The following is a 25,003-nucleotide window of genomic DNA, read 5'->3' on the forward strand; positions in this document are numbered from 1 at the left end:
GCCATTTCTTGGACCACTCTCCTAAACTGTCTAAATCTTTCTGCAGTTTCCCCACCTCCTTAGAACTTACCTGCCTTCCGCCTAACTTCGTAACTTTGCCAGAATGCCCCGGTCCCTTCATCCAGATCATTTATATATAGGGTGAACAGCTGTGGCCCCATCACTGAACCCTGTGGGCCACCACTTGTCACCAGCTGCTATTCCGAAAAACAACCTTTTATCCCAACTGTCTGCCTGCTGTCAGACAGCCAATCCTCAATCCATGCCAATAGCTCACCTCGAACACCATGGGCCCTCACCTTACTTAGCAGCTTCCCATGAGGCACCTTATCAAAGGCCTTTTGGAAGTCTAGGTAGATAATATCCACTGGGTTTCACTGATCTAACCTACTTGTTATCTCTTCAAAGAATTCTAACAGGTTTATTGGGCATGACCTACCCTTACTAAATCCATGCTGATTTGTTCAAGTCCGACCCTGCACTTCAAAGAATTTAGAAATCTCAATCTTAACGATAGATTCTAGAATTCTACCTACAACCGAGGTTAGACTAATCGGCCTATAATTTTCCATCTTTTGTCTTGCTTGCCCTACTGTGTGCTGTACTATTAAGTGGGATTTTTACGGAAACCATCCTTGTCAGTTGTAGACAAACAATTCACTGGCATAATTCACAAAGAGTAGCATTCTCCCAGTATTCTGGTCAATATGTATCTGTCAGATTCATTTACTATTTAAATGTCAAATGGCCTGTTACTATTCTGGATATTATGTGGATGCGTAGAGATAGTGTATACATATGTATCCTGTTTTTGTTATTTGTTAATGTGACGTGGTTGTCATTCGCAAAACCACCATTTATTGCCCATTCTAACTATTCTTGAGATGGTGACAATGATGCACCCACTGTAACTGTGGTGTAGATACTCCCACTGTGCTGCTAGACACAGTGTTCCAAGACTGTGACTGAGTGCCAAAGAAGAAACAGCAATGCACTTCCAAAACAGTAATTTGGTAATGTTCTCCTATTTTCCCTCTTCTATGTATTAAAAATAATTTTGTATGCTGTGCGGATAGGGGTTAATCAAATTACATATTTTGGCAGATTGCAACAATTTGAAACTTTTAATTGATATGTGTCTGTGACTTGTAACTCTTTACTACGCTTTCACCCCACAGGGAACCTTTACCAGCTGAATGCTTCAATATCAGAAACTAAGATTTGACAATACAAGTGACAAACAGAAGTTGTAATTTCGGAAAATAAATTGAATTGTGTGAGAAACTGAATTATTGAATTAAAAGTGGAGATGAGCTAATTATATTGTGCCCTTGCATTAATACTAACATTGAGTAGCACTTTTCCTTTCATATATTGCTTTGAGAATAAAGATAAAGTCATCATAGTTCTACCAGACAATTGGGCTGCTGTCTCATTAGAGAGAACAAGAGAGAGGTGACTAGTGGTGGTTTAACCTGAGGGCCATTATGCCTCAAGGAAGAGGTTGAAAAGGAAGACCATCATGGTTACCTCAGCGAGTTCAGGAATTGAACTCACACAAAAAAAAAAGATTATGTTGAAGGAGAAACTGGTTCCGTCCCCAAAATTAGTTATACTAGTAAGACCCCACCACAGGCATGGCCTCCGATTTCATAAAATTAATTTTGTACCCTGAAAACAATCCAAATAGATTCATCACTTACATTAAGCAGGGTACAGATGTCATTGGATCAGTTAAAAAGAGAAGGACAACATCCACATAGAGGGTGATTTTATGTCTGCCTGACCCTACCTCCAGGGCAGTTATATTGGGATCCATCGATCTTCAGTGTAAATAATTGTGGTGAGAGAGTGGCAATCAAATGCTTTCTCTGCATCCAGGGAGACTACCAAACCCGGGATCGCTGTTTGCTGACATATTTGAATTATATTTAATACTCTTCTAATATTGTTGGTAGACCTATGACCCTTAATAAAACCCATTTGGTCCTCCTTTACAATAAAAGGCAATACCCTTTCCAGCCTTAACGCCATATATTCAACAGGATTTTAAAATCCACGTTCAGTAATGATATGGGTCTGTACGAACTGCATTCTCCTAGGGCTTTTCCTTTCTTAAGAATAAGAGAAATATTTGCCTCTCTCAAAGAGGATGGGAAGCAGCCCTGACTGAATGAGTAATTGCACATATCCAAGAGTGGCCCGGCCAGCCTGTCTATAAATTTCTTATAAAACTCACTTTGAAATCCATCTGGTCCGGGCGCTTTACCACTCTGGAGCAGCCTCACCACTTCCTGTACTGTCAGGGGGGCATTCAGAAAGGACGCCTGCTCTGGGGTTACACCTGGAAGGTTCAGGGTCTTAAAGAAGAATTCCATCCACATCATTTTGACCTCATAGCTCACCAACTGAGACAGCTCAAAATAAAACTTTCTAAATGCTGCATTAATCTTTTTAACATTGCAAGTTAAGAGTACCAGCACTCTCTCTGATGGATATAATAGAATGGGGGGCATTCTTCTTTCTGGCCAAGTATGCTAGATTTCTACCCATTTATCACCATAGTCAACTAATCTCTGTTTCACAAAGGAGATTTCCCTCTTGGCTGAGTGCAGCATTCAAAGTAGCCCTAAGAACGGTAACCCGATGTAATTTAGATATGGGTGGCCTATCAAAGTATGCTAACTCAGCCGCCTTCAGGCGAGCTTCGAGCAAACATTCTCCCTTCTGTCACTTTCAGGTCGCTGAGTAAGAAATAATTAAATCCCGTGCATAGGCCTTGGCAGTCTCCCACAGCACTGATGGGTCGCTGGCCGTACCTAAATTAATATCTCAAAAGATTTCAAACTCCCATGAAAAATACTCTATAAGCTTGCTGCCTTTCAGGAGAAAAAGGTCCATGCGCCTGTGCCAGGAGCCCCATCCCAACATCAACGGCCTTGACCTCCAAATACACTGTTGCATGATTAGAAATGGCTATGTTCCCTACTCTGCAAGATAGTACCAAGTTCAAAAAGACCTATGGGATAAAAAAATGTCAATTATAGTATAGCACATATGTGGATTAGGGAAAAAAAGATAAAATCCTGACCTTTGGGATGAAGACATCTCCACACATCCACCAACCCCAATCCTGTTCAGGTACATCAACTGCCTAGATTGATACCTGCAAGACCCTGAGGCATCCTGCCTATCTCAGGGTCAATAATACAATTAAAGTCTCCCTCTATAATTGTATGACGTGCCCCAAGGGCCAACAATCTAGAAAGTGCATTCATTATGAGTTTAAGGGAATGCACTGGGAGGCAATATACATTCAGAATCCCATATTCCTCTCCATGTATTAAAGCTTTCAGTATTATGAATCGCCTGCACTCATCCTCAATTTGGCTTAGCATTTGAAATGGGAGGTTCTTCTAGATGAGAATGGCCACTCCTCTACTTTTCGAGTTAAAGGATGAGAAAAACACCTGGCCGTATCCTCCCTGTTGCAACTTCAAATGCTCCTTATTGGTTAAGTGCATTTCTTATAACAAGGCTACGTCAATCCTCTCTTTTCTAAAGCTTGACAGTATCTTTTTTTCTCTAAATTGGTGAATGACTCCCCTTAACATTCCAGGTGCACCATTTAAACAAATGGCTAGCCATGATCATCTGAAACAGTTCATGATCCCCCGGGAGGAAGAACCTACTCGTAGCTCACTGAGTGAAAACCATAAACATTTAAGTTTAAAAATGCAAATTCCAAAACTACTAAATCAAAACTTCTAACAATTACTTCTACACCATATAACATACCCACAGGGGGGTGCTCATACCACCCATTAGCCCCACCATGAATCCTTCTAACTGAAGCTATGCCCCTGCTCCAGACAAAACACAGCAGGCCAGGTAGCATCCGAGGAGCAGGAGAATTGATGTTTCGGGCATAAGCCCTTCTTCAGGAATGTACAGATTGCTGAAGAAGGGCTTATGCCCGAAACGCCGATTCTCCTGCTCCTCTGATGCTGCCTGGCCTGCTGTGTTTTTTCAACCCAGGGCTCCAGCATCTCCAGTCCTCACTTTCTCCTGCTCCAGACAACACAAAGTAAGCAAAGAAAAACAATATCTTATGACAAGAAAGTTAAAAGTGGGCTCTCAACCCATCCCCTCCATACTGTAATCCTAGGCACTCCTGGTAGAACAAAAAAGAATGACCTCTCTCCACTCCGCCCCCCTCCCCCCCACCACCACCACCACCACCCATCCCAAGACAAAGGATGACTGGAAGGGAGAGAGATGGGAGAGGAAACAAAAAAAAGAGAAATATTAATGACCCTGACATATATTTGAAAGAAAACCAAGACCAATCCCCAACAACCAGGTAAACCAGGTAAATTACATAGAAAAAAAAACAAAACAAAATAATTGTCCATATAATTCAAGCCAGTCAATCTATTTTAAAGCATCCAAGAAGTCTTTTGTCTTTTCCGGTGAATCAAAGTTGAACACGGATCCTTTGTAGCTGAAACGCAGTATCGCCAGATATCTAACAAAATATTGGATATTCGAGTCCCTCAGGTGCACTTTTACCTCAACAAAGGCCTTCCTCTTGTGAATCACAACTGGAGAGAATCCTTTATATATCATAGCCTGAGGATCCTTTCCCAGTGCTCCAGAGGCTTCCAGCATCATTTGTTTATCTCCATAATGCTGGAGTTGCACTAGAACCGGGCGGGGGTGCTGGTCCAATCTGGGCCTGTGCACTGCGACCTGGTGAGCCCACTCAACCTACACCCAGCCTACCTTGATTTCCAACCTCAGAAAATGTAGGAGCCATTGCTCCAAGAAGCTAATGAGCTGGCCTTCTTCCTTCTGTTTGGGAAGCCCCAGCAACTGGATGTTCTTCCAATGACCTTGATTTTTGAGGTTGTCGACCTGCTCCTCCAAGGCCCGCATTTGGTGTTCCAGGGCCTGAACCCAACCCGCCAAGGATTTGGCCGTGGTCTTGGAAGCTGCGGCCCGTTGCTCCGCAACCCACCCCCCCCACCTCACCCCCACCCCCAACACACTGCCCAAGGCGCTAGGTCTCCTGGTCTTGCCTATGCAGCATGACCAAGATCAATTCAAGCCTAGCTAGGGTCTCCTCTATTGACGAATCGATCTTCTCTCGGAGTTTCATGAACTCAGAGATCAGACTCTGCTCTGCAGGTGAGTCTCCTGGGGCGTCAATGTCTGTTGCTGTGGGGGGCAGAGGGGTGGAGAGAGTCCCTGGGGGGAAGAGTCCCTGCCTGATGCTATCCCCATCCTCCCTTCCCCTTGGTCATCTTCTAAACTGTTCCAAACTGTTCAGAACTGGTACTAAATCATTCTAAGGGTTGGGAAATGGTTATTTCCAACAAATTAAGCAGTAAAGGGAGGGTGAGTGCCCCACTTTGTCTGGGTTCTGATGCAGAGCTCAGCAAAGTTGGCCTACTGGGTCACCGCCATCTTGAATCCCCACACTTTCTCCTGATCATTTGAATGAGTTTGATGTTTACATATAGTCTCATAAAGTGCTGGGATACTCTCAATGCAGTAAACAATGTTTTATTTGTCTTTTGGTATCAGTATGAAAATGTTTAGGCAAGAACATGATTTTTACTATCAACATTTAATGTTATTTTAAATATTAATTTTCAAACTATCAATTTGTTCTTTTTTTCTGTAAAGGGAGTTAAGAGAGTATGAGGATCAACGCAGATGCATCCAGTGTGACTCAGAATGTAAACCTCAGAATGGGTCCGTAACCTGTACTAGTTCTGTAAGTCAAAATTAAAATGACTAAAATTGAAAAACAACATTATTAAAAAATTGAATACTGCATGCAATAGCAATTAAAATGACCGGAATTAATACAAAAGAAATGATAAGGGCAAAGTAGCTATTAAAGATGGTTAAAAAATAGACACAAATACCACTAAGGAAACCATGAGGCTTTTAAGAGGCCTTCAGTCTTCACAAATAATTGATGATTAGTAAAGTATATTGGGCTATCAGAAAGTGGTTTTAGAGGCTGCTGAGAGGCAAGTTTATTCTGAATAAAATCAAAAGCAGCCCTGATAGAATTTCTGTCCTCTGGAAAATAAATACACAATTTGAAATTGAGAATGAGATGTGCGTCCAAGAATTGCTCTGATTTTATTGTTCTATAGTCAATGGAACATGGGGAACATGGGGAAAATGGAGAAAATAGCTTCGGGGACAGTAAATTCTCATACCCATCCAACTTGACATGGATGTTTAACCATCTACAATGGCTTGGTTATATTTCAGAAGATCACGAGGTGTCTTTCCAAAAGCAATTCCATTTTTATGTCGGCATTCATATTTCATATTAACTATGATTTATTTAAAAGCACTTCTAAGTTTGTGCCAAGCCCTCTTCCTGACCAATTAGGGAATTTGCATTTGCATTTACAAATCAGGCCGCAAGAGCAACAAAGTTTAGGCATGCATTTGGGCCCAGATCCCCTCCAGTGAGGTGCTCCCAACCCTGTTTTGAAAATCTGATTTCCTGAAGAATGGCTCATGCCCGAAACATTGATTCTCCTGCTCCTTGGATGCTGCCTGACCTGCTGCGCTTTTCCAGCAACACATTTTCAGCTTTGAAAATCTGATTCTTGGGTATCTATAATGATATTGAATTTTTTGACAAAAAATGCCTTAGGCAACAAAAGTTAGCTAGTAAATCTCAGCAAGGAGTTAATTCTCTAAGAAAAAGGATAGAATTGCTCATGAGAGCTTATTATCTACAAGGTTTAGTTTACTGGACAGTTGACCATTTTCAGAAACCAATTTCTGGGAACAATTCTACAGCTGTTTTCCATGTATGTTATTGCTAATTTGAAGTGTAATAGCCAGAGTTACTGAGCCCCAAGAATCTGATAGTTGAGAATATGGAACTACAAATTTCTGTTGAAAGTTCTAGAAAGATAATTGTTTGCTTTCTGGTTGTGCCAAATATCATGACATCTCTGTACTTCAGCCTTTGGGTTTTTTTTCATCTGGTTAAGTGAAAACTGAATGGGCAGTACTGAACTGAAGGGTGAGTGGCTTCAAAAAAAAGCACGATTGAATAAATCACATAAGATTAAATTCTCTTTGGTTGAAAATCAATTGAAGAGAGAGTCTGTTTTCAATTTCACACAACATGCTGTGTGGTAAAGTCCAGAACATTAAATGAGATTAAGAAAAATATTTCTAATACTCACATGAAGCAGACAATGATTTATTGTAGCGCGCAGTTTTAGTGCTGTGCAGAACAGATCTAGTTCTTGATTTGTAGTGTGAGAGATTACACTTGCATTTATGTAAGTCGCTTGTAATCTGTTGAATAGTAATGTCTAATTTGTCTCTTGGTAATGATCTATTTCTTTCCCCACCTATTACACCTGTTTTAATGTACTCGTTTCATTACCCAGGGCAATGAGAACTGTGTTGAATGTGCTCATGTTAAAGATGGCCCACGCTGTGTAAGCAGTTGTCCCTCTGGAATCTCAGGAGAAAATAATACCTTGGTTTGGAAATACACTGATGAGAATAAACACTGTCAGCTATGTCACCCAAATTGCACCCAAGAGTGAGTAATGTTCAATTCTATGTAATATTATAAGTTGCTTTATTTTAATTGGTCCAGTCCTAAAGGCAATCAGTTTAGTGACTAATTTTGAATGCCTACACCAGTTCAAAGGGAATTTTCCACATTTCTTTCTCTTCTTTTGTGCTGGAGTTTTTGAAAGCATATTTTTACACACCTCCCCAGTTGTAGTGCAGATTTGGACTCCTCATTTAAGAAAGGATGGACTGGCAGTGGAGGGGGTGCAGAGGAGGTTCACTAGGTTGATTCCAGAGTTGAGGGTGTTGGGTTATGAGGAGAGGTTAAGTAGAATGGATTATATTCATTGGAATTCAGAAGAATGAGGGGGGATCTTAAAGAAACATATAAAATTATGAAGGGAATCAATAAAATAGAAATAGATAGGATGTTTCCACTGGTAGGTGAGACTAGGACAAAAGGGCATAGCCTTAAGATTAGAGGAAGCAGGTTTGCAATAGAACTGAAAAGGAACTTCTTCACCCAGGGGATTGTTAGTCTATGGAATTCCTTGGCCAGGGAAGTAATTGACACTATTTCAGTAATCACTTTTAAAGCTCAGGAAGATACTTTTTTGAAAAATAAAGGAATTAATGGATATGGTGAAAACATGAGTAAGTGGAGCTGAGTCCATGAAAAGATCAGCCATGACCTTATTGATTGGTAGAGTAGGCTCAAAGGGCCAGACGGCCTACTCCAGCTTCTCGTTCTTATGTTCTTTTAAATGCCCACAAGTGGGTATAGAGTGCCTACTGTAACACATGAGGTAATACAAACCTTAAAGATATTGCTGCAAAAAAAGACATATTGTTAAAGCTTTCTCGCGTGGTTGGAAAGTTACTCTGATTAGCTGAGGCATTGCCACGGTGAAAGTAATGGGACACAATTAATTCCTCAAGCTCCTGGGTTATTTAAAAAGTCACAAGAGTTGGCTATATTCTTTTCATTTGAAGAGCACACATTTCTGTGTTTGAATACATGTTGCTTCTAGCAAACATAAATGAGTCACTTTATGAGCTTGTGATTATTTTAATTAGTTGTTAATGTAGGTCTTAGTAAACTCGGGGTTGTTCAACAAGTGCTGCCAAATTGCCAAGTCACATCTAACAGTAGCCAATCTGTTTTGAGTTTTGAAAGAGCAAGCTGTTTGAGTAAGCTTATATTCTGCCTGCTATTAACAACAGAAGGAACATACTCTTTGATTTGATCAATCCACTATTGGAACCTGTGCCTCAGGTACCTGACATTTGATTGACACTGGAATTCATATATGACTTTGCTCAATTATTGTGGTAAGTAGAATGCCATATGGTCTGACAGCAGCATCCTGTTAGGGGGAACTACCACTTGCATAGCCACTGCCCAGCAGCAGGTCAAATGGCTTGCTTAAATTTTTAAATTCTGGAGATTGTTTGCCTTTCCTGCTGCAGACTAAACACTTTTCAGATTCAGAAGTCTATGGTTCATTTACAAGTTTCCACAAATACACCTATTTATGGAATAGTATAGTCATTTTCTTGCAGAATAGTTTTGCTGCATTCTAATTCTTTGCAAGTTTGCAAGTTGACTAACTGACTGTGGCCTTTTTGAAAGATTGCTGATAGGTCTGATCTTACAATGTGGTGCTTCCTAAAGTGAGGTCAGGACTCCATGTAGAGTGATGAGTTGAAGTTTTGGGGTCGTGAGCTCTAAGGCAGCATTCTCGCAAATATTCTGTCCACAGTCTCCTGCTCTCATGGCTCTTGCCCACCCCAATCTTCACCCTCTCAGCCCTCACCAAGGGATGACACAATTTTCAAACTTGTGGGAGAGATTTTGGGAAGCATTGTTCCAGCATGTGGAGATATATGGATCCCAATGTGTACTTTAACCAGTGAAGGGGGGTTGCAGTAGACAGTAGTTGAGAACCCATTAGCAAGCACATCAAGGAAAGGAGTGTGTTAGACTGCTTCATCACAAAATTTAATTTGAGCACAAGGTGATAACTGACAAGGTTTTAGAGGGGATCTCATGGCTATGCCATTTTTTGTTTCTGCTGCTGTGCAATGGCTCACCAAGTGATATTTTTCACTCATAACATGTTGCCATTAATCCTAAAAGAATGATGTGCATGAGTTTCAGAGCCAGTGCAATGTTAGGTAAGTAGGCCATGTATCCTAGCAATTGGCTGAGTGAAGCCATCAAAATGATCCTTTGATTATTTGTAATTGGCAGAATACATACTGTACTCAACTAACCTTTGCTTCCAAAACTCGTGGTAAAGCATCTACCGTTAGATCTGATTCTGCAATTAGGAAGAACTTGCCGAAAACTCCTGGGTGTGCTGAGAGTTACACTACTACCTAATCTAAAATCACCAGTTGAGCGTATAATGTGGTTCATTCATGTTACAAGAAGTATCATACATTCTGAGACATCGACCAATTCTCTGCAAACCAAAAGAATTTGTCCAAACTTTGCAAGTTTTAACTACATGAGAGCTTGGATACGTGTCATTCACCATTACTTTCTACATGGCAACACGTCAGCCAATCAGAGTCAACTTGCCAACCAATCAATTTTATTTTCCCCAGCATATTAACTGTTGTGATTGTTTGTTTGAAATTTAATATTTTTACATTTGTTGAAAACCTTCTGCACCATGTCTTCTCATCCAATGATCTTCAGTTCTGTACAACCAAGGAACTCTTAAAGGTAACAATATTCTCTCCTGGTATGGAAGAACTTTATCTCTCGACATCAGATCCATCCAAGTCTAATTCTGAGATTGCAATGGTGGTGCTTTAAGAATCATGATTAAGCCTACCCTTTCTGAGTGAAGTGACACAGCATAATATTGACAACAACACTAAACTAGGTAGATAGACTGTTGGGCCTATCCAGAAAGAAACCAAACTGGTCATATTGTCCTTGCCAGCTCCTTGTAATAACAATTCAGCTTGTCCCCCTATCTTTTCCCTGTTCCCATATAAAATAATTCACTTTGTCAATTGACCTTCTGTCCACCACACTGTCAGACAATGCATTTTGAAACAGTCACTGTGCAGAAAAAGTTGTTCTTCATGCCATTCTTACTTCTATCATCTGTTTTAAGAAGGGGTCCTCTGGCCCTCAACCCCCCTGTCAATAGTAACAGTTTCTCCCAGCCTAGAAGGAAAAAATCACCAGTTAAACCTGTGAATAAAGCATAGTGATCCAAATCATCATGTATATTTCAAAATGGAGTATCAGTATGAGCAGTATGTTTCTGAAAATTTGTGTGTTTTTAATTAACTTTCCTCCTGAATGTTCACTTTGTCCAAACTCTCATAATTTTTAATACATCCAGCAAATCTATCTTAATGTTGCCTTCTCCAGGGAAAGCAGCTCCAAATTCTCTAGTCTATTCATTCCACCAACGTTCCACAGCCTTAGAATGATTCTCATTATTCATTTTTGCACCCATCCCTAATGCCCTCACACTTGAATGCTGAAACAATGTTTTATATGAGTCTATCTTAACTTCCTTCGTCTTGTACTCTATGACCCCATTTATAAAGCCCAGAATCTGATTTTCTCAACCATCCCTGCCATTTTCAAAGGTTTACGCCCATACACCCATGTCCCCTGCATCTGCATCCCTTTTGGAATTATAGCCTTTTCTTGTTATAAAAATATATTACTTCCTCCATTTAAAAACTCAGTCAAGTTAGTTAACTGTGATTTGCTCTTAACAAATTCATGCTGGCTTTCTTGACTGTTAAGTTCCTTTTAATGTAATTTCTACTACACTGTGTACCACCATGGTTAAGTGGACTACTGTAGCTTTTGTTCAAAAGTATGACATTTGCAATTCTCCAGTCCTCAGACACAATTCCTGACTCTAAGGAGGATTGAAAAATCCTACCATGGCACATGGTTGAATTTGAATTCAATATTTAAAAAAGCCTGATCCATCAATGACTATGAAATCATTGTCAATTGTTGGAAAACCCATTTGGCTCAGTAGTATTTTTTGAGGAACGTAACTGCTATCCTTATCTGCTCTGGCCTACCCGTGCCAGTGATTCTCAACCGTTTTTGTTTTGGCCACGGCCACCCCTATGGACTCTTCTCAGGTTCCAGGGCCCCTGTTCGTTACAACATGAACAGAATCTTCTCAGTCTGTGGCCCCCTTCAAATGTGCCAGGGTCCCGAAGGGCTGCCCACACAACGATGTAGTTCAATTTTAACCGCTGTCTGGACGTCTCGCTCACACAATCAATGCTGGCCCAACCACTGGAATCGACATCATGAGAATGAAATTTTTTCGGAAAAGTTCTGCATTTGATAAATCGAGATTTGTTATAGCCCTTTTTCTCACATGTAGAGGTTTTATTTAATTTTCTTTTAAAATTTTGGCCACGTCATAAAGACCTTTTTAAAATATAAAACAGTTTGAATGTGTATAATACAATGAACCAGATGAATCAATCTTCCTTCTTTCTTAGGATTCAATGGAAAACTACTGCTACAAAAAACTGTTCTTCATTGATTTTGATTTTGATTTTACTTGTCTTACTGGGGAGAAAATGTATCAAATTGTTTAATTGTCGTAAGACCAGAATTGGTTCCAAGTAATTCTAAATTTCATGGTTGTTGCATTGCAGATGCAAGGGACCAAGACTTGAGGATTGTGAACCTGTTGGGTAAAGTATTCCAACAAATTTGTAATTTCAATAATATTATCTAATTTTGTTGATTACTGCTGGTGTTTAACCACAGTTGATAATAGTCAGCACTTAGCAGTTTAAATAGAAAAGCAACAGAAATTTGATAAACAAGCCAACTAACACACCAAAATGAAACACAATTGAAAGAATAGTTAGTGATATCTCTCCAGGGTTTGAACTAATGCTTTGTAGTCAGAACAGATGAAAACATGTGGTGAATTAATGATGAGTATAACAATGATATATTCTACATAATTCAACCAAAGGTGGTTGTGCTCTCTCACAGATCTGCAGTTAAGTCTCTCAGATCTTCAGACAAGCCTAACAATATGCATTAGTAAATATACTGGACAGTAGTTATTTTAAATGTATGATTCAATCAATTGATCATCTATGATGTTGCAGATTAGAAACAGAAATGTGCTGTGTTGTATAGTTTTGTGTCTATTATGCTCAAAATTTCAACTGCATTGAGAAATTACCTAGTAACAGTTGTTTAATGATTGTTGACAACTACAGTTGAGAATTTAAGATTTGTGGAAAACAAAATTGGAATGTAACACCATCCAATCACAATTAGTTAAACTAACTTACAAGAACATTGTGCCCTCTCATCAGTACAAGCCTCTGAAAAAGGCTTTTAATGCTTTCCAGCATGAGATAAACCAAAAGATAACTGCTAACTAATGTGATGGAGAAGTCCCAGTCCCCAGGAGAATTGCCACCAAACATGCTTGCCCAACACTCTTGAAAACATCATGCCCTCCTGTTTAGAGCGACATTTCTCACCCTCTAACTTAATGGAAAATTCCATCAATATTAGCTGGAAGATCTTTTGCCATGAAATCATTATTCCATAACCCCTTTATTTTGCATCTCAATCTCCAGAGAATAATGTCTATCAGCAGGCGACTAGAAATCCCAGTAACTGAGTAAAAGAATCGCATGACAAGATTTCAACTTTTGTCTTTTACTGTAACAGTTTAAAATCAAATAAACACTCTTTTGCAAGTGAATATTACTCTAAGTCACAGAAAAACTACTTCCTCTTCAATCTTTCAAAAACAGCCTGCGCCACATTCCTCAGAATAGATTTTCAAAGACCCAGTGAGTCATAGAGATGTACAGCATGGTGACACATCCTTCAGTCCAACCCGTCCATGCCGACCAAATATCCCAACCCAATCTAGTCCAACCTGCCAGCACCCGGCCCATATCCCTCCAAACCGTTCCTATTCATATACCCATCCAAATGCCTCTTAAATGTTGCAATTGTACCAGCCTCCACCACTTCCTCTGGCAACTCATTCCATACATGTACCACCCTCTGTATGAAAAAGTTGCCCCTTAGGTCTCTTTTATATCTTTCCCTTCTCACCCTAAACCTATGCCCTCTAGTTCTGGACTCCCTGACCCCAGGGAAAAGACTTTGCCTGTTTACCCTACTCATGCCCCACATAATTTTGTAAACCTCTATAAGGTCTCCCCTCAGCCCCAAGCTGTTCAGCCTCTCCTTATAGCTCAAATCCTCCTACCCTTGTAAATCTTTTATGAACCCTTTCACGTTTCACAACATCTTTCCGATAGGAAGGTGACCAGAATTGCATGCAATATTTCAACAATGGCCTAACCAATGTTCTGTACAGCCGCAACATGATCTCCCAACCCCTTTACTCAATACTCCGACCAATAAAGGAAAGCATACCAAATGCCGCCTTCACTATCCTATCTACCTGCGACTCCACTTTCAAGGAGCTATGAACCTGCACTCTAAGGTCTCTTTGTTTAGCAATATTCCCTAGGGCCTTACCATTAAGTTATAAGTTCTGCTAAGATTTGCTTTCCCAAAATGCAGCACCTTGCATTTATCTGAATTAAACTCCATCTGCCAATTTTCAGTCCATTGGCCCATCTGGTCAAGATCCTGTTGTAATCTGAGGTAACCCTCTTCACTGTCCATTACACCTCCAATTTTGGTGTCATCCGCAAACTTATTAACTGTACCTCTTATGCTCGCATCCAAATCATTTATGTAAATGACAAAAAGTAGAGGACCCAGCACCCGATCCTTGTGGCATTTCACTGGTCACAGGCCTCCAGTCTGAAAAACAACCCTCACCACCACCCTCTATCTTCTACCTTTGAGCCAGTTCTGTATCCAAATGGCTAATTCTCCCTGTATTCCATGAGATCTAACCTTGCTAATCAGACTCCCATGGGGAACCTTGTCGAATACCTTACTGAAGTCCATATAGATCACATCTACCTCTCTGCCCTCATCAAACCTCTTTGTTACTTCCTCAAAAAACTCAATCAAGTTTGTGAGACATGATTTCCTACTCACAAAGCCATGTTAACTATCCCTAATCAGTCCTTGCCTTTCCAAATACATGTACATCCTGTCTCTCAGGATTCCCTCCAACAACTTGCCCACCACTGAGGTCAGGCTGACTGGTCTATAGTTCCCTGGCTTGTCCTTACTACCCTTCTTAAACAGTGTGGCACCACATTTGCCAACCTCCAGTTTTTGAGCACCTCACCTGTGACTATCAATGTTACAAATATCTCAGCAAGAGGCCCAGGAATCACTTCTCTAGCTTCCCACAGAGTTCTAGGGTACATCAGGTCCTGGGGATTTATCCACTTTTATGCATTTCAAGACATCCAGCACTCTGTAATATGGACATTTTGAAGATGTCATCATCTATTTCCCTACAGTCTATATTTTCTATATCCTTTTCCACAGTAAATACTGATGCAAAATACTCATTTAGTATCTCCCCCATTTTCTGCGGCTCCACACAAAGGCTGCCTTGCTAATCTTTAAGGGGCCCTATTCTCTCCCTAGTTACCCTTTTGTCCTTAACGTACTTGTAAAAGCACTTTGAATTCTCCTTAATTCTATTTGCCAAAGCTATCTCATGTCCCTGTTTTGCCCTCCTGATTTCCCTCTTAAGTATACTCCTACTTCCTTTATACTCTTCTAAGGATTCACTTGATCTATCTTGTCTATACTTCACATATGCTTCCTTTTTCTTAACCAAACCCTCAAATTCTTTAGTCATCCAGCATTCCCTATACCTACCAGCCTTTCCTTTCACCCTAACAGGAATATACTTTCTCTGGATCCTCGTTATCTCATTTCTGAAGGCTTCCCATTTTCCATCCATCCCTCTACCTGTGAACATCTGCCCCCAATCAGCTTTCGAAAGTTCTTGCCTAATACCATCAAAATTGGCCTTTCTCCTATTTAAAACTTAAACTTTTAGATCTGGTCTATCCTTTTCTATCATTATTTTAAATCTAATAGAATTATGGTCACTGGTCCCAAAGTACTCCCCTGCTGACACCTCAGTCACCTGCCCTGCCTTATTTCCCAAGAGTAAGTCAAGTTTTGCACTTTCTCTAGTAGGTACAACCACATACTGAATCAGAAAATTATCTTGTACACACTCAAGAAATTCCTCTCCATCTAAATCCTTAACACTATGGCAGTCCCAGTCAGTGTCAAGAAAGTTAAAATCCCTATCATAACCCCCCCATATTTCTTACAGATAGCTGAGATCTCCTTACAAGTTTGTTTCTCAATTTCCCTCTGACTATTAGGGGGGTCTATAATACAAACGTCAGCTACAGTTTCCCGTGGGTTCCCTTCTTCCTTTCTGCTTGAGCCAAAACGTCGAGTGGCCATCAAAAGACGCTTCTCTCAGTTTTCAAGGAAGTTCTGAACTGAACCCTAGTGGTGAGGCCCATTCCGATCATTCTTAATCCCCAACACGCTGACCATGCCAGGATGAATTTCCTGAACTCCTTGTTCTCATGGGATATGCCTCTGACAAGAAATGATCTTTCCTCCTCTGTTTCTGCTTGGTAACACTCAGAAAATTTGTGACTTTGTTCTCTTTGCAGACCTCACCAATTCCAGTCATTTGCCTCTTTGTGAAACTGCATGTTTTCTCTCTCCCTCTCTGTTTGACGTTCTAGATTGTCTATCCACAGTAAGGTCAACAGGTCAACAGCTCCTTGTTTTCAGATGTGAATATTTTACATTTTGCTCCCAATAAGTTTCACCCAGGCTTCTCTATCCTCATGGTTTCCCAGCCATCATGTTTGTTGTTGTGCAGTATTTGTTAAATAAAATCATATGACCCTCTTTTCCATTTTATCTTGAATAAAAGGTAACAAAAATGAGATAGTGAGGACTGCAGATGCTGAAGAGTCAGAGTTGATAAAGTGTGATGCTTTAAAAAGGACAGCAGGTCGAGTACCATTCAAGGAGCAGGAGAGTCCATGATTTAGGGCAGAGCCCTTCTTCAGGACTGAAGAAGGGTCCTGCTAGAAACATTGACTCTTGCACCTCGGATGCTGCCTGATCTTCTGTGCTTTTTAAAGAGTCACACTTTATCAACTCTAAAAGGTAACAAAACACAACAAAACATTCATGAAAAAGGTCTAAAAAGGCCTGTTCCTTGAATGTATATGATTGTACATTCCAAAAAATAATGTCCTAAGAAACTGTCCCAGATACATTTTATGAATTGATTCTCCAGGCTAACATTGACAATTTAATTCCTCCAATCTAAATGAAGATTAATTAAATCACCTATAATTATTGCAAAACTTTTCCCACAGGCCCGTATTATTTCTTGATTTGCAATTGAATCAGGGGTCCTACTAACTACTCCCAAGAGTGACTTATTCCCTTAGCAATTTTTAGTTTCCACCTAACTAATTCTACTACTGTACTTGATCCTTTGAACCAATAATTTATATCGATGATCAGTAGTCATTAAGGGTGTCAATAAGTTCATAGAACTGTGTGGATTTCAACCAAAGGGGAAATTACTGGAGTTGAGTGAACAGCAAATATGCAGGTGCCACAACATTAATTAATTCAGTGCATGCGAACAAGAAAATTTATGGTTTAAGCATCGTAAGAATAAGGCAGCTGAAAGTCAGGGAATTCGACATTCAGGATGTGAAAGGCCTAAAATCAGGCAATAGATTTCAAGAGTCCCATCTGTGACTGTCAAATCCAAAAAAACACATAGATTTTAAACACTCCAATAATGGAGGCTAGCACCCAACAAACAAGACAGGACCAACTTTAACAGTGACTTGTGGTGCTGTGAAATGGATGCCACTGTGTTTCTAAAGCCTATAATTGCATTGTAATTAACAACTGTTTCTCACCACAAGTACATGTTCACCTGTCAGTTGACCACCATGTTGTCAGAACTTTCTAGTCAAGACAATAAGAAGTGCATATTTTTGATCGTTTTAATGACCTATAGATAAATCTGTGCCAATCAGGAATGCCTATTTCAGTTTGCTAAGAGTCCATTCAGCTAACCAATGTCTGGATAGTCATAATAGGTAATTAACTCATGCAGATCACGTTTTACATTTAGTATGTCAGACAATTAAATTGTGACAACTTGATCATTTTTAAAGACAGAAAGGTAAAAAGATTATTCCATTTTTATTTTAAAAATCTATGGAAGTTGAATTACACTGAATATTTCAGTTAGTTACAATACATGATGCAGTTTATTATAAAGCTTCAGTGCATTATTTATAAATGTAATTATGTTTGAAATGACCAACACAAAGAATATAAGTTTCAAGTCAAAGTAGTATGAGGTATTGAATGAGAGGAAAACATCCCTGACTGATTCCCTTCCTGCTCTAGGTCTCGCATTCCATCCATTGCTGCTGGAATTGTCAGTGGCCTTCTTGGTTTGGTTGTGGTGGCCTTATTGATTGCAATATGCATGAGGAGGAGACATGTCAGAAAGAAACGTACCTTGCGACGCTTGTTACAGGAGCGAGAGGTAACCATAAGTTTTCCAAAAACTGAAGCCTAAGAAGATGATGATTCTGTGGATGTTCAACAAATCTCATGTTTGGAAGATTTTCTAGGGTGTTTAGTAATCTATACGCTTTGTGACTTGCAATTCAAAAGTCAAATTCCATCACGGCTATTAGTGAAACTCCGCTGACTTATGGTTTAGCATCAGAAAATGTTGCAAAATACATACTAAATTTAATCAGACTTCATGTGCTCTTCAGGGTGGGAACCCACAACCCCCAACTGATTTTGTCTGTATGTGACTCCAGTCCCACAGTATATGATTACCTCTAAATGCCCTTAGGATAAAAAAAGAAAAAAAAACAGATTGGCAATCGTTCCACAATAAGGAGTTCATATAATGATCTTGAAAGTGTTTTTTAAGGATCCAAATTCTGAAACAGGCCAGGGAGAATGCTACACTAGGCTTGGTAATGTGAGAAATGATAAGATTAATTTATAGGCACAGAGTAAAAACACCTCTAGGTAGCAGTGAACACTAAATGATCGAATTTTACATTCAGTTTGAGAGGGAGAAGAGTGGTCTATGACTAGTATTTTAATCTTAAATTATGACAGTTATGTAGGTTAAATGAAGTGAACTGAAGTGTCAGGCTAGGAAAGTGATGACAGACATTTAAAACAACATTTCAGAATACTCAGAATAAATACATTCCTGCTAGAAAGAGATGTTCTACAGGACTTCCATCAGGACTAACCACTACCATCTGTGGTTGACTAAAGCATCAAGCTTATCCATCTAATTGTGTAAAGATGAGTGGCAAGTCAATTGACCAGTCAGAATATAAAGAACAGCAGAGAATGACTAAAAGTTCAATTGAGACGTGGCAGAAACCTAGCTAGAAATGTAAAAAAAACAAAAGTTTGTATAGGTATCCAAAAAAGGAAAAGAGTAAGTAAAGTGAGTACTGGTCCTTGAAAGTGAGAATGGGGAGTTAAGACACAATACAAAAAAGCGAATGTAATGAGTAAATATTTTGCTTCTGTCTAGTAAAGGATATAAAAACATCCCAGACATCCAAATGAATCAAAAGGTTGAAAGAGAAAAGGAATGGAAAATCATGTCTCACTGACTTGATTGAGTTTTTTGAAGAGGTGAAAAAGAAGATTGAAGGTAGAACAGTAGACTTCTATTTGGACTTCAGCAAAGTGTTTGACAAGGTTCTGCATGGTAGACTGATTAGTAAGGTTAGATCATGTAGGATCCTGGGAGAGTTAGCCAGTTGAACACATTGGCTTGAAGGTAGCAGACAGAGGGCTGTTTTTCAGTCTTTGACCAGCAGTGTGCCAGAAGGATTGGTGCTACATCCACTGCTTTTTGTCATTTATATACGTGATTTGGATGTGCATATAGGAGGTATCATTAATAAATTTTCAGATGACACCAAAATAGGTGGTCAGCGAAGAAGGTTATCTCAGAGTACAATGGGACCATGATAAGATAGGCCAGTGTGCCAAGGAGTGGCAGATGGAGTTTAATTCAGATAAATGTGATGTGTTGTATTATGGTAAGGCAAACCAGGGCAGGACTTATACAGTTAATGGTAGGGCCCTGGGGACCATTGCTGAACAAAGAAAACTAGGGGTGCGGGTGCATAATTGCTTGACAGTGGAGTCACAGGTAGACAGGTTGGTGAAGAAGGCATTTGACATGTTTGCCTTAATTGGTCATTGTATTGAGTATAGGAGTTGGGGCGTCATGTTGCAACTGCACAGGACATTAGTGAGACCACTTTTAGAAAACTGCTTTCAATTCTGGTAGCCTTCCTTAGGAAGGATGCTGTACAACTTGGAAAGGTTCAGAAAATAGTTAAAAGGATTTTGCCAGGTCTGTAGGGTTTGAGTTAAAGGGAGAGACTGAATAGACTGGGGCTTTTTTCCCCCTGGAGTATTGGAGGCGGAGAGACCTTATGTTGGCAAATGGGACTAGGTCAAATTGGGATGTATGGTCAGCAAAGGCAAGGTGGACCAAAGGGTCTGTTTCCATGCCAGAAGGCTCTATTAGACTGGAGAGAAGTAAATATTCAAGAAGGGCAGAAGGCAGAAACCAAAAAGCTACAAGTCAGTTATCTTGGCTTCTAACATGGAGAATTGACCAGGAAGTGGTTTTAACTGGGCACATGGGAAACTCAATGTAATCAGGAAGAGGAAGCATGATTTTGTGAAGGGAAATTGTGTTTAACTAATTTATTGGGAGTTTTTTTTCCAAAAAGCATAATGCAGTGAGGATAAGGAGGAATGTGTTCTTGGATTTTCAGAAGATATTTGACAAGGTTCCACATTGGAGTTCATAGTTTAGGTGGTAACATACACGGAGGGATAGAAGATTGACAGGCTGGCAGAAAACAGCTTTCATAAATGGGCCCTTTTTCAGTTTGGTAGCATGAGGTAAGTGATGTCTTGTAGGGTTCTGCCTGGGTATCAATATTTTACAGTTTATATCAATCATTGGATGATGGATAGCATTCCTGTACCTATCCCTGACCTGGCTACAAATGTTACAATTGGTGAGGGAGGTGGGGAGCACATGTTGGGCAGTTCATGGCTATTTGAGGGCCTCATTCTGCACCAGCTGATTCTTTATCTTATTTGGGTGGAGGAGATGGGAGGCCCACATCTTAGATGTTTGGTTGGTATTGGGATGCCACATGTCTGGGTCGCATGAACCTAATGGAGACTCTTACCCCTAAGGTCACACCCTCATTAACCCTTTAATCTTGTTTCCAGTGCAATAAAAAGCTCCTCCCTGCTGGGTTTGATTGTTCCTACCTCCCTTTGACTGGCATTCAACTAAGTGGGAGGGGATGATTTAATTACCACACAGTCTCTCTCTGTCTGATAAAGTCCAGGGAGGCTGGTTTCATGGATGGCCTTTTTGACTGGATGCTATTTGATGCCCTAGATTGGACTTTTAAATCTAGGTCCTTTATTCATAAGCATTCAATTCCTGGCTGAGGGAACCAGTGTTGGAAAGGAACAGCCTTCCGTCCCTTCAAATGTCTCCTCCACACCCCATTCCACCTTCTTCTGCTCAGCACCCCTGTACCACATGATTACCCCTCCTATCCTCAGTTCACAGTACCTCTGTAGGATGCATTGTCAGCAGTGTTTCTACTATCCCAATGGTACTAACAAGCAATGGAGAGCTGCTGTCCTCTGATTGACCACTAACTCTCCAGGCCTGGGATTTCCACAGGCCTGCCAGACTTTACACCCATGGTGAGACCACTGCCTGATTAAACATTAGCAACAGTGGACTGACTCTTAAGTGGGCCTCACCTAAGGCCTGAAGACCAATTAAATGCTCTCAAGCCTCCATCCATCCTGCTTCCTAGGGTCAGGAGCTGTATTGCCTTCTACTGAATGATTCTGCTGACATCATAAACTTTATAGCTCTTTAATGATGTTTGTACAGTTGCTTTTAAATTATTCTATGCTGTTGACTTCCATACATGAATTCTGTGGCATCAGTCATGATGTAGAGATGTATTTAAATATTGTTCCCACTTCTGGTGATCTCTATAGGACTGGTACACATGCTGATGCAGCAGCAATATCCATTAATAGCATTGTCATGATCTCTCACCTAAACTGACTAAAACATTAAATCCGTTCTGTACATTCATGGAATTTCAAACCGAGTAGTGCTATTAATTCACAGCAAAATCAAACACACTATACTCACTCAAACATGAGAGAGCAGGGCAGTTTAACACACTTTCCCACAATCCTGACTGCAGTATTAAAAGCAAATACGTTATTCACAGCAGAGAATTCTTCCCTGTGGTGAGTAAAATGGATAGTAAGTTTACAAGTAACTTGTAATATCAAGGGAGTGTGTATATTTTTTTCCGTGCTGACTCTGGTTTTGTTCTTGACACAGCTGGTTGAGCCACTAACCCCGAGTGGAGCTGCTCCCAATCAGGCCCTTCTCAGGATTCTTAAAGAGACAGAATTCAAGAAAATTAAAGTGCTGGGTTCTGGAGCATTTGGCACGGTGTACAAGGTAAACAATCTCTCAGGCACACTGTGGCAGAAGGAAAATTTGTGTTGATGGTAGAATAATTCAAATGTGACATTCTCCAGCTGTATCACAAAAATCATTGTTAACTTTTACTGTGTATGAAAATGTTACAATTTTTAAAAAGGAAATTGTACCATGGAATATTTTTATCAATTATTGTGATGGAGCAAAGTGGCAGGAAACTAATCATTAAAAACACAGAAATAGAGAACACACACCGGATCATCAACGCCACACTCACAGGAATCCGGTTCACGAGAGAGGAAGAAAAGGACAACCAGCTCCCATTCCAAGACGTGATGGTACAGAGAACACCGAACGGAGAATTCACCACGAAGGTATACAGAAAAGCCACACACACAGACCAAGTCCTGAACTATGAAAGCAACCACCCCAACACACACAAACGAAGTTGCATCAGGACATTATTCAAAACGGCAGCACACCAGAACTACAAAAAGAGGAAGAAGAACACCTATACAAGGTATTCACCAAAAACGGATACCCGCGCAATTTCATCAACAGATGCCTAAGGGAAAGACAACGAAATGAGGACATGCCACAACCCAAAGGATTGGCCACACTACCATACATCAGGAGCGTTTCTGAACTGACAGCCAGACTACTGTGACCACTAGGACTCAGAACAGCACACAAACCAACAGCCACTCTCAGACAACAACTCACCAGGACAAAGGACCCAATACCCAGCATGAGCAAAACCAACATAGTGTACAAAATTCCATGCAAGGACTGCACAAAACACTACATAGGACAAACAGGAAGACAGCTAACAACCCGCATCCATGAACACCAATTAGTCATGAAACGACACGACCAACTATCCTTAGTAGCAGTACACTCAGATGACCAACAACATGAATTCGATTGGGACAACACCACTATTATAGGGCAAGCCACACAGAGAACAGCCAGGGAATTCCTAGAGGCATGGCACTCTTCCACAAATTCTATCAACAGACACATCGACCTAGACCCTATATACCGGCCACTGCAGCAGACAGCAACTGACAACCGGAAGCAGCAGATTCAAACCACTATAAATGCCGGAGAAATCAGCACAGAAGCGCTTCACAGGAGGCTCCCAAGCACTGAGGATGTCACCTAGAAAGGGGACGAAATGTTTGCAACAAAAACTCCTAGCTTGGCGAACAGAACCACAGATATTATAGTTAGATCAGTAATGGACTGCACTTAACATCCCAAAATATCCCCTGCAAGTACAATGCTGAAGAGCTGAATTAACTGAACATTTTCTTGTAAAAATCAATTTTAGAAGATTGTTAAAGGCAAATGGAAAAATGGTAAGGTGAAGATATTTAGTGAGAAAGTTCGAGAGTAGCACGCATTAGCAGACTTGTGTTCCTAACATTAATGTGAAGTAACAGTAATTAGGAACTGGACTGATTTAGGACACAGCCATATGAGAAGGAGGAATAGAGGTATATATAATTGTTAAGGATTTGGGAAAGATCAATCCAGAATTTTACTTAAAAATCCCTATCATATGGGGTACCTACACCACAAGAAGTGCAACAATTAGAAGAGGCAGCTCACCACCACCACCTCCAGAGTAAATTGGAGTGAACAATGAATGCTGGCATTGTCAGCAATAGTAATATACATCCAATGAATAAAAATACAAACAACAGTATGATGAGGTGACGCTGGTTCTGATAAAGTAGTAAACCAAAAACATTAGAATCATTCAAGAGAAAATGCATATTAGAATGACAGTGTGGGAAGGCATCTGGGAGGATGAATTAAGATGTGTTGTTCATTTGTAATTTCCATATAATGTGAGCTGGACTCCGGTATTTCTTTTTTAGCCTGTTACTAATTTGCAAAACAATTTTTCAAGGTGCAATAGTAAAGTTCCACCATTGCATTAAGCCTGCTGACATATTTTCAGATCAGGTGAAATTTTGCAGATTTGTTTTAATGGCACATAACCACTGTTCGGAAAAGTTATGTCAAAATTTCAGCACAGAGGACAGTGAGCCCTGAAAAAGGTAATGCCTATTTTTAGAGCTGAAAATCCTGAGGTTTTGCTGACCCTACCCACATTTTCCCAATTGATATTCCTATTAGGTGATACATCCCTTGCAGTCTGACCTTCTTTGTGGTGTATCATTGAAAGATGTCAAATGGATTCAACTTACCTCTTAATCACTGGGTGATTTTTGTTTCTAATCTTGCTTCATTTGAAATATTTTCCATCCACTTTATACTTATTGCTAATTTCATCTTTTAAATAAAATAGCAAATAGGAGATGATGGCACTAAGATAGTAATTCAGAAACTCAGGATATTATTTGGGGGACATAGATTTGAATCCCACGAGGCAGATGGAGGAATTTGAATTCAATAAAAATTTGGAATTAAAAACTGGTGAACCGGTGTCAACTGTTCTAAGAATCTGTTTGCTTCACTAAATGTCCTTTAGGGAAGGAAATCTGCCATCCTTTCCTAAGCTGACCTACATGTGTCTCGTATCCAGCTCCAGACAATTAAAGATAGGAAATAAATGGCATAGCCAGCAAAGCTCATATCCTATCCCTGAATTTAAAAAAAAAAGGAGGTATTCATTCAGTTAAAAGGCCTTTTAATTTCTAACCAAGTTTTTATGCCTCGGGGGATTTTTTTCAATGTAATTACTTATGCAAAAACATATGTATGTATTTCTATTCTGTTTCACTGCCTTGAGGATTTCATAATTCTTCTATGTCAAAAGTTTCTTTTGATGATCAGTGTGTGGCCAGTTGAAGAAGTACATTCAT

General features: G+C 40.0%; 1 protein-coding gene across 2 annotated transcripts in view; it reads left to right on the top strand.

Moving 5' to 3' along the window:
- The window catches only part of egfra (epidermal growth factor receptor a (erythroblastic leukemia viral (v-erb-b) oncogene homolog, avian)), a 262,679-nt gene that overhangs the window by 207,102 nt on the left and 30,574 nt on the right, over nt 1-25,003 (top strand). The window contains exons 14-18 of one of the 2 annotated variants that reach the window (XM_060824858.1): nt 5,692-5,782; nt 7,443-7,600; nt 12,244-12,282; nt 17,999-18,140; nt 22,062-22,184. In XM_060824858.1, coding sequence (XP_060680841.1) covers nt 5,692-5,782; nt 7,443-7,600; nt 12,244-12,282; nt 17,999-18,140; nt 22,062-22,184 — 553 coding nt within the window. Of the gene's footprint in view, nt 1-1,178; nt 1,319-5,691; nt 5,783-7,442; nt 7,601-12,243; nt 12,283-17,998; nt 18,141-22,061; nt 22,185-25,003 lie in introns of those variants that run through there. The other variant, XM_060824859.1, reaches the window with a different exon arrangement.

The sequence above is a fragment of the Hemiscyllium ocellatum genome, chromosome 5 (genome assembly GCF_020745735.1).
Source record: "Hemiscyllium ocellatum isolate sHemOce1 chromosome 5, sHemOce1.pat.X.cur, whole genome shotgun sequence".
Taxonomy (NCBI): domain Eukaryota; kingdom Metazoa; phylum Chordata; class Chondrichthyes; order Orectolobiformes; family Hemiscylliidae; genus Hemiscyllium; species Hemiscyllium ocellatum.